The 10,163-nt window shown below is 40.2% G+C and overlaps 1 protein-coding gene across 1 annotated transcript; it reads left to right on the top strand.

Annotated features, from left to right (window-relative positions):
• Positions 1 to 10,163, top strand: slc6a13 (solute carrier family 6 member 13). The gene is made up of 14 exons (XM_069685687.1): positions 1 to 118; positions 581 to 715; positions 1,914 to 2,054; positions 2,821 to 2,902; positions 3,160 to 3,292; positions 3,578 to 3,712; positions 5,424 to 5,527; positions 5,645 to 5,769; positions 6,053 to 6,165; positions 6,342 to 6,479; positions 6,639 to 6,741; positions 7,117 to 7,217; positions 7,513 to 7,683; positions 8,528 to 10,163. Exons 1-14 carry the CDS (start codon positions 1 to 3, stop codon positions 8,690 to 8,692), a joined length of 1,764 nt encoding a protein of 587 aa, XP_069541788.1. The 3' UTR covers positions 8,693 to 10,163.

Here is a 10,163-nt window from a genome sequence, read left to right as displayed (position 1 = left end):
ATGATAGAGAGGGGTCAGTGGGGCAACAAGCTGGAGTTTGTTCTGTCAGTGGCTGGAGAAATTATTGGCCTTGGGAATGTCTGGCGTTTCCCTTACCTTTGTTATAAGAACGGAGGGGGTAAGTGCAGGAATTTCTTATCTCTGCTTTGCTATCTTTTGTTCAACAAAAGCTCAAGTTTCTGCATTTAGCCATTATCTATAACATCTGGGTGTGGAGGCAGGATGGCCCCAAGAGAAAGGGGGCCACTTAGTTCAAACATGTTGGGATACATAAAGATAGATTAAAAGTAAGTATAGTAGATTTTTCACCTACCTTTGAAATTGTTCCACCACAAAACACAAACCTCTTGAAAGTCCATCGTCTGATTTGCTTGCAAACCAACAGTGGTGCAGGTAAAGCAATCTTATCAGAGGAGATGATCTCGAATTTACTGGACTAGCCCATTATCTCATGTCTGATAACCTTTTAGTAACAATTCCCCACAATGTAAGGTGATTACATTTATTTAAACATTTTGCAGACGTCTACAAAACCTTATTTTGCTGTGGAACATAATGAAGGTATTAAATCTGTGTTTAGGTGCCTTCTTCATCCCGTACCTCATCTTCCTGTTTGCCTGTGGAATCCCTGTCTTCTTCCTGGAGACATCTCTGGGCCAGTACACCAGTGAGGGAGGCATCACCTGCTGGAGGAAAATCTGCCCGTTATTTGAAGGTAAACTATATCAAAAGATGAATTAATGGATGTGTGATTTAGTTAAAAAAACACTTCATTGCAGAATGATTGCATCAACCTCTTAAGCCTAGACGTTTCAAAAGTTAACATGCGGGACGGCATCCATCTTGTCTGATGATGTTCTGAAAATGAATAATTAATGTTCCAACATTCGGGTATGTGTGTTAATCCACAACAGTTATCGGCTTGTGCACAACACACATGCCTACAAAGATTTATGAGGACAAACCAGTGACAACATCTGAACATGTCATTACAACAATGTGGGATGAAAGAGAAGTTTCACACATGTGTGTAAAACGTGTTTTCGTGCACGTATTCTTTCCAGTTAACACTTTGTGCATGCTTGTGTGTCAGGAAACCACAACACATATGCTGTACAGATGTGGGAGGATACATGAAGTAGTAATTGCTGGCAGGAAACCAGCACTGCCTTATGTTCCAATTTTCTGCCTTTAAATAAATCTGTAATGAGCTATAATCATAACCCACAGAGAGAGGCTGACAGGTGGTGAAGATTAGAGTCAGGCATGCTGGAATCATGTATCAGAACATGAGTTTAACCTAAAATTGTGCCTTTTATAATTTGCCCTGCATTTCATTTACTCTTCTGTGTAAATTATGCTTCTTTGTCTATTGTTAACAAAGCTGTCGGAAGATTTATAAAATAAATTGTATTAATTGCAGCACTTTAAAGATATAAAGTCAAACTTCTCAGTTTGTTCTATTTGGCGGCACCTAATGGCGATAAAAGGCAATTGCAGGCGCTTATGTCCCAGATTACCAGATGTTCACAAATTTGTTTCTTTTTGTAGTCATCGATCTTTTCTTTGTTTGTTCAGCCACAGTAGATTATTGTTTACTCGCAACACTTGCAGAGACCGGAAAAGCAGCCGCTTAGCTCCGCCTACCCTCTCTGGCAGACCTACCTCTGCTGGCTGATGGAAAACACGTCACTAACTGGGCGCCGCTTGTGAATTTTTTACGAGAAAGTCGCACCAGACACCCAGCTGTAATATTGCAAATGCAAAGGCTTTCATCAGTGGGCTCAATCACCATTGTGTTACCTCACTTTGCGATAGATAGTGACTTAAAAGACATTTATTTAAATGAAAATCTTTGAGATTATATCTTTAATGCTCACATCTAAACTTGGATGGTTGTTTTTTTGTTCCAGGTGTGGGTTATGCCACACAGGTGATTGTTGCACTGCTCAACATCTACTACATCGTAGTGTTAGCCTGGGCCATCTTCTACCTGTCCAACTCCTTCACCTGGGATCTGCCCTGGGCCTCCTGCAACAACAGTTGGAACACAGGTGAGACAAAGGCCCAGCGAGCCAATAGCATACAGTACTAGACATACAGTATATACTCTGCGTTTAGTCATTATCTTGACATGCTCATGAACGTAGGCGTGGACATTGAACCAGACTGAAATAGCTCAACTATCTGATGGATTACCATGAAATTTGGAACAGACATGACTATGGTAATTCCTTGTCTTTTCCCGTCTGCTAACATGGAGTTGACATTTTGGATTAGTTTGATCGGCTGGCTGTGAGGTCTTGCACATTTATCTACCTCTTGGGATAAAATGCAACCTTAATGACCGCTTGACTTTTCATCGAGCGCTATAATCGGGTCAAAGTTGAACTTCCAAAATCTAGTTTCTAAGCAAATGCCATAAAAACTAAAAACATTCCCATCATTTCAAAGGGTGCTTTTTGTTCAGTTCTGATAAACAAATATTAGCGTGCTAACGCTGCAAACTAAGATAGAACAGGATAAACAAAGCACCTGCATGTTAGCATTGAGCCACTATCATGGCTGTTGACTTTTAGTTTTGTTTGTACCTAAGTTAATGTTACAAATATTGATGTGAGTCTTATCCCAGTCTTCTCCTTCATCATTTCATTAATTTATGGTTTCATTTATCTTAAGGAGTGAATGTCCTTTTACCGTTTCACGCCTCCGTCTCAGTGGTGGCATTGTTTCACAAGCCTGTGTGTAACTTGGAAACCTCAGAGAAAGCTTGGATTTCTTCACGGGATTGAATGTCTTTTTGTCTTTCCCTCATTCAAGATTCCTGTATGGCATTTCAGAGGGGGAATAGCTCCATCAATCACCATGAGAACACCACCTCTCCTGTCATTGAGTTCTGGGAGTAAGTGCCCTTTTTGTTTGGCCTTGTCCTCAAATGGCCTCGGTTGCCAACAAAGTTTGCAAAATATTCAATTCACAAAGACGATTAGTCTTGCATTCAATCTTAAATCGTGTTTTTGTTGTCTTAAAAATGCACGATTGTATGTCTGGATACCAACTTTTTTTGACCCTTAGCTTCTTAGCTCTTAAAAGCAAACAAGAATTGTCAGAGTAGATATAGTGTTTCTAATGTTTGTCCTGTTTGTGTGTGTGCTCTAGGCGGAGAGTGCTCAGAATTTCCTCAGGTATTCATCACATCGGCTCTCTAAATTGGGACCTGGTAATCTGTCTGGCCGTTGCGTGGGTCATCTGCTACTTCTGCATCTGGAAGGGAGTCAAGTCTACTGGCAAGGTGAAACGTCTCCTTCATTCATGACGGACAAATGTTCACGATATTGTAGGAAGAAGAAAGTTCAATCATATCATTAATAGTCTTCTGCAGCCATTACATACATTTGCTGTGAGGTTAGATCTTCCTCACACATGAAGGAAGTAATGAACAGCAAGGGGAAAGAATGACGTGGGAGCTAGCATAATTAGTGTTAGCCACGCATGTAAAAGGACATGAGGAGGAAAAGGCATGTCATAAACCTTGTAGACACATATTTGATTTGGAAGTATTGCTGTTTGTTTTCAGGTTGTGTACTTCACAGCCACCTTCCCGTATGCTATGCTGCTGATCTTGCTAATCAGAGGGGTCACTCTGCCGGGAGCCTCCATAGGAATCCACTTCTACCTCTACCCTGACCTGGGACGACTGTCTGACCCACAGGTAGGCTGGAAATGCACTTGCTGCATACGTTTGTTAAACATTTACATAAAACTCTCTCACGTGCAGAAAAAAAAAAGAATGAAATTATGATCTTTGTCAAGAATGTTTTTAATGCTTTTCTGTCTGTCTTTTAAGAACCTGGAGTCACTAAAAGGGTTTCAGATCATAGCATATATCAAAGATACAATAGATAGGCATCTCTATTGGTTAGCCATTGAAGCATTTTGCTTACTTCTCAGCTGGGAAAAATACTTCTGTATTTCTCAGTACTGGCAATAAAACAGCTCATGTAAGAGCCTTCCTGAAAACTTGATTGTACCTGATCTGCTTCTCCTTTGGCTGAGATGTGGTACGTTTTTAGTAACTAGAAAGGATAGTTGATAAAGGTCTTACATTTGTCAGGTGATCAGACACATAAATCCAAATAAAAGTTGCGCCGAATTTGCTTGATGCAAAAAGTATTTGCTAGCAAGTTTGCCAATTACCTTAAATCGTGATAAGTATGGCAGTGTTGTGTTCTCAGCCTGCTGTGCCCCCAAGTTGCAAAACAATCACTTATTTCATTGTTGAGAAAATGGGATGTTAATCCTGTCTTTGATGTCAAATTATTTTTGCATCCATCCATCTACTAACATCACATTAGTTCCTGTTTTTGCACTTAACATACATACTAATTGGTTTAAGCAGTTTTAACAAACAAAAACCAATACTTCCTACAATTTTTCCCAAGGGATCACTGTCATTTTAAAAAGTGTCCAGCAGAATGTCAAGTCTGTTAAAAGAAAGAGGATTGGAAATGTTGGTAACGGGGACTTTTCAACTAGTGTGAAAATCTGAGGGGGGCCCTGCAACCCCCTCTGGGGCTCTGGAGAAGAATACAACCCCTGTATGTGCAGGCCAAGACAAGCAAGGCTGGTGGGGTTTGTGCCTTTGTGTAATGTTGTGTCCAGAGCTTGTGTTGTTGGTTGGACCCCTTGTCAATCAGATCTTCAGTGCTGGCTGCTAGGTATCTAAAACATGCCCCAGTGCCCCGAGAGCACTTTAGCAGAATTGCAAGCACAAAGAGAAAGCTCATTTAAATTTTGAAGTGTGGATGAGAGTTCACAGAGAGGATGGAAAGTGCTGCATTTAATGCCTGGGAGAGACCGGGATGGATAATAAGGCTTTGCTTGGTGGGTGATGTCAGGATGGTGGGGTTGAGAGGTTGAGTTAAGGGGTTTCAGGATTTAATAGATGGGAGTTAGATTGTGTTTTAACGAAGAGACAAGTTGGTGTGAACACAGGAAGTTCTTTTTTGCTCTTGTTACTACTGTGGAGTCAGCTAAATGTGTGGAGCATTTGAGTTCAAGACCCAATGGAGACAATGGGGTTTATCACATTGTATCGTATCGTATCATACCGTATCGTATTGTATTGTATCATACCGTACCGTATCGCATTGTATCGTATCGATCGCATCGTATCATATCGTATCATATTGTGTCATATCGTACCGCTTCGTCTCGTATCGTACAGTACGCTATCGTATGGTATGGTATGGTATGGTATCGTATCTGACAGAAAATGTAGCCCAGAAAACCCTGACAGCTAATTTCTATAGGAAGCTGCTCTGGTAACTGAGAGGCCGTCAGTTGAATCAAGTTGAATAAACGTTAAGCCCAATTTAAAGAAGTGTTATGTTGAGCATATCATATATCTATTCTCTCTTCAGGTTTGGATGGACGCTGGAACGCAGATCTTCTTCTCTTATGCCATCTGCCTCGGTTGCCTCACTGCCCTGGGAAGCTACAACAAATATAACAACAACTGTTACAGGTAAGGATGAGATTTCAGACATCTCTAGGTAAGACAAAGCTAGGTAATAATCAAATCACATTAACACATGTAGTTCCTATTCATCATGTTATATGCTCCTCTCTATGTTATTTCCAGGGATTGCCTGTCCCTCTGTTTCCTGAACAGTGGAACCAGTTTTGTTGCAGGTTTTGCCATCTTCTCCATCCTGGGCTTTATGTCCTACGAGCAGAACGTGCCCATCTCAGAAGTGGCTGAATCTGGTTGGTTTTCTTTTTATGACTGTTTATATACTTGTAGGTATACTAACCTTAGATATACTACCTGAGACATGTTCTTTAGCAAACGTTTCTATTTAAACTGATTTACTTTCATTGAATTATTTTGACTTTGGATAAGAGACAGAATAGACTTTACTTTACTACTTTAGATCTATTTATATTGCAAGAGTTTAATGAAGTTTTTGACATCGAAATGTGTTTACAGTATATGATTAATAATGTTATTTTTAATACGAAAATGACTTTGGAAATCTATCTAACTCAGGTCCAGGTTTGGCCTTCATAGCCTATCCTCGTGCTGTGTCCATGATGCCTTTCTCCCCTCTGTGGGCCTGCTGCTTCTTCATTATGATTGTCTTCCTGGGACTGGACAGTCAGGTGGGCAACACACCAACAGGGAACTCCAATGTTATGGTTTAAAAACTGACGCATGGATTATTCATTGAGCAAGTGTGCACATATCTGCTTGCTAATTACGTCTTAACTTGCACCAATACACCTACATACACACTTAAATGCAAACATCACACACTTGTTGTTTCTTCCTCCTTCAGTTTGTGTGTGTGGAGAGCCTGGTGACAGCCATGGTGGACATGTATCCCTCCACTTTCCGGCGTAAGAACCGCAGGGAGCTCTTCATCCTGGCTTTGGCTCTGGTGTCCTTCCTATTGGGGCTCATCATGCTGACAGAGGTTGGTCTCAGTGTCCCACTTCATAACGCACTTTATAGAATCACATGACAGAATAAATTTAATGTTTATTGGCCATGTAATCTTTCCTAAAGAACTGCACACCCCTACTCTGTACACTGTACACTCCTGGGGTTACAAACTCTCTGTCTGTCTCCACAGGGAGGCATGTACATCTTCCAACTCTTTGACTACTATGCAGCCAGCGGGATGTGTCTGCTCTTTGTGGCTATTTTTGAGACTGTTTGCATTGCTTGGATTTATGGTGAGTGTGTCAGCCAGGCTATGCAGTAATGCGGGCCAGTGGTATTAAAAATAAAAAGGCTTTATGCTCACTATACACTATTCATCCCTGCCCATATGCCCTCCACATTCAGCCGATCATTGAAAAGGGAAATTAACCCCCTGGATTGGGCGGTTATGGCTGAGGAAGGGAATTTTATTTCAATCAATTGGTGTATTGAACTAAATGAGATAAAAATCATACTAAAGAAACCTACTTGGTGATTTCATGTTTAATAAGCAGTCATTTCTGCCACTAACAAAGATGATTAAAATAATGTGTTACTTTGAACTGACTGAATCTTGACACAGATATTGATGTAAGTTTCCCATTTCCCTCGTCTCTCCCCGATTACAGGTGCCGACCGTTTTTATGACAACATCGAGGACATGATTGGCTATCGCCCCAGCCCTGTCATCAAATACTGCTGGCTTTTCTTCACCCCTGCAACATGCTTTGTGGGTGTCACGTTCACTTTCAACAAGCATTCTGTTAGACAGCTCTCATGAAAGAAGAGCGGCCTCTGGTGGCCAAAATTGAAAATACATTTGAATCCTTAAACCACCACAAATGGTCAAATACATCCTTCTTTGTCTGTAATGTTAAAGACAAAATTGAGATTGAGGTTAAAGATAATTAGCAGATATGTTTCTTAAGTTTATACCAGCATTTCAAATATCTATGCTAAGCCATGTAAGAAAGTCAAACCATTTATCTAAGAACCATAAAATATTTATCTGTCTCCGTTTTTAGGGAACCTTTGCTTTTGCCCTGATCAAGTATTCACCTCTGAAGTACAACAATGAATATGTGTACCCATGGTGGGGCAATGGGATAGGCTGGATCCTGGCCTTGTCCTCCATGATGTGCATCCCTCTCTGGGTGGCCGTGAAACTGCACTACACGCCAGGAACACTGAGAGAGGTAGCTGACCTGAAAACTTTTGTTTTTAGATACAGAAAAAAATAACATAGTCAAGCAAGTTTACTGTTTGGTTCAGTTTCACTGCTCTCATTAACCTTTCCTCTAGCAGGTACCTTTTTTTAAAGCATTGTACCTGCTCAGCACAAACAAAGTTAGCAATTAGCTAAACACAGAGTAGCATTAAGCAGCTAAAAAGCTCGACATTTCCCTGAGGAGTTGTTGGGGTAACAAAGTTAAAAAAAGGAGAGAATATTGGACTTACATTTGTTCCGAGGGCATTTAGATTTATCATGTTACTCCTTATCTGCTAGGTTGTAATATGTCAGTATTGTATTTACAGCAAGTTGCTCAGACTCAAGACTTAGAGTTATTTGTTGAAGGCGATTGGAACCCTTATTTTGGGGGGCATTATCAATGCTGCATCCCCAATGCCACTGCACGCTAAAACCAATTCAAGCAACGAAACATGTGATGTAGCAGTAGGCTGCTAAGCTAGCTACTTTCAAAATCCATTTCACATGGCTTCTAGTTTAACATAACACACAGGTGTTTGGCATAGCATGATTTATTAGCCACACTTACCACTGAAATGTAGCAAAAACTACCGTCCAGTTTGTTTGATACTGATGGAATAGCAAATACAGAACGTTCCACATCAGCGGCAGTCATCTTGGTTGTTTACAAAAGTCCCTTAACAGGCTTTATCAGACACATTTTAGATAAACAGTTCTGCCGATTATACAACTTAATAAACTTCCACTAATGTCAGTTCCCATGCCTATGTATTAAATCTGGTGTTGGAAAATTAATATTCATCAGTTTCTCCATCATTTTTTCTTCCCAGCGCCTTGTTCTGCTGACGACTCCGTCCTCTGAGTTGCCGAAGACGAAGCAGGAACAGGAGAAGCTGCTGGCCATCTACTCAGCAGACGGCGACAGCCTCCATCAGAGGTCACCTCCCAATAAGGACGGCTACTTCCCTGTTGATGAAAAAGAGTCTCACTGTTAGAGAATCGAGGGCTGAAGTCCGAGCCTTGTAGGGGTCAAAGGTCACTCCTCAGCTTTGACACTGTCTGGCCCAATCACAACTCTCTCTGCAATACCTCACCAGACATGGCGGCTAAACAGGCACAGCGCAGACTTTAAGAGTCATGTGACCTGTAACTGCAGACCTGCTGCTGGAGATTTCTCCCTTTACACTGCCTTCAACATACAGTATGACGGCTTCAGTATTCCTACTCACAGTTATACATTTTATTTGAAAAGTTTGTCATCATTTGCTGCCAGTTGCAGATTCATGTGTACATTTGAAAAAAAAAAAAGTCCATTGTGACGCAATGGCTCAGAATTTACATTTGATGGTTTCTGCTTTCTAAGGAAGCATTTTTTTTGTTATGGACATCTCTAATGTTCAGTTAGTCTGACATGACATTACTTATTTGATTCTAACATCTGCAAATGGAGCACATGAAATGGCACAAGATTGCACAGATCATAAACGTTCGCTTGAATGAAAGCGATGTGTGTATAAATGCACTTCTGTGATGTATACAGAGTGACAGAGTGGAAGTGTATTGTGTATTCCACCCATGATTTCAATCTTGCTGACAGCGTTGTTTTACTGTGTGGGGGAGAGTTATCATCTCAGGAGGTACAATTTTCTAATAAAAAAATCTACAAAAGTTTATATACTAATAACCAATTCTTGATAATTCAAGAGTTGGATTTTGAATTTACAGTTAGCTGAACTGACCTCAACTCAACTCACAGCTGCTTTGCTGCTGATTTTTTTTTCCGAAGGACTGTTATGATGTTCATTATTCATGATGTGTTTTTTTCCTTCTGTGTTACTGGACATTACAGAGTTGCATGATTGTGTTACATGAGCTCCACCCAATCTTCTGAGTATTGACATGATTTTATTGAATTGGGTTAATGTAATGTAATGTTTAAGTTATAATCTCGAAGGTCTCAGTTTCGTTCTCTTTGGCGACACCCATGGCGATAAAACGGTAATTGCGGGAGCACACTTCCCAGATATCCAGACAGTGTTGCATGTGTGACGTCCACGGTTGGCTCCGGTTTTAACTCCTGATTTTCCTCGCTGACGGTCGCTTTCCTTTTTAGACTGTTTGCCTTCATCATCAACAGACATTTATTTAAATGAAAATCTTCGAGATTATAACTTTACATGTAAAGTGCCTGAAGGAGTTGTCATCTATTTTTTTGCTGTACAATAATGAACCTCATCCTGTGTTTCTTTAGATGTTGGAATGAACATATAATCATTGATTACTGATAGGAACACTTTTACACTTATAACTTTTATATGTAATTTTTTTTATGACAAAATACATTCAGTTAAAACAAATATTAAATATTAAATATTTGTTTTGTGGCACATTCATTTTATTATTCAGTGCATGACATGTTCTTTCTGCTGAAGAAGTATCCGGAAGTTTTAATGTTATTTAAAATGT

The sequence above is a fragment of the Semicossyphus pulcher genome, unplaced genomic scaffold (genome assembly GCF_022749685.1).
Source record: "Semicossyphus pulcher isolate SPU_LCO1_2020_fin unplaced genomic scaffold, fSemPul1.0.p SCAF_8, whole genome shotgun sequence".
NCBI classification, from domain to species: Eukaryota; Metazoa; Chordata; class Actinopteri; order Labriformes; family Labridae; genus Semicossyphus; species Semicossyphus pulcher.
The sequence above is the reverse complement of the archived record's forward strand: the minus strand, read 5'-3'. Positions and strand labels throughout refer to the sequence as shown.

Coding starts and splice junctions, on each gene's coding strand:
- slc6a13 (XM_069685687.1), top strand. CDS start 1: ATGATAGAGAGGGGTCAGTGGGGCAACAAGCTGGAGTTTGTTCTGTCA. Junction 3,293..3,577: donor GAGTCAAGTCTACTGGCAAG/GTGAAACGTCTC, acceptor GTTTGTTTTCAG/GTTGTGTACTTCACAGCCAC. Junction 5,528..5,644: donor TATAACAACAACTGTTACAG/GTAAGGATGAGA, acceptor TGTTATTTCCAG/GGATTGCCTGTCCCTCTGTT.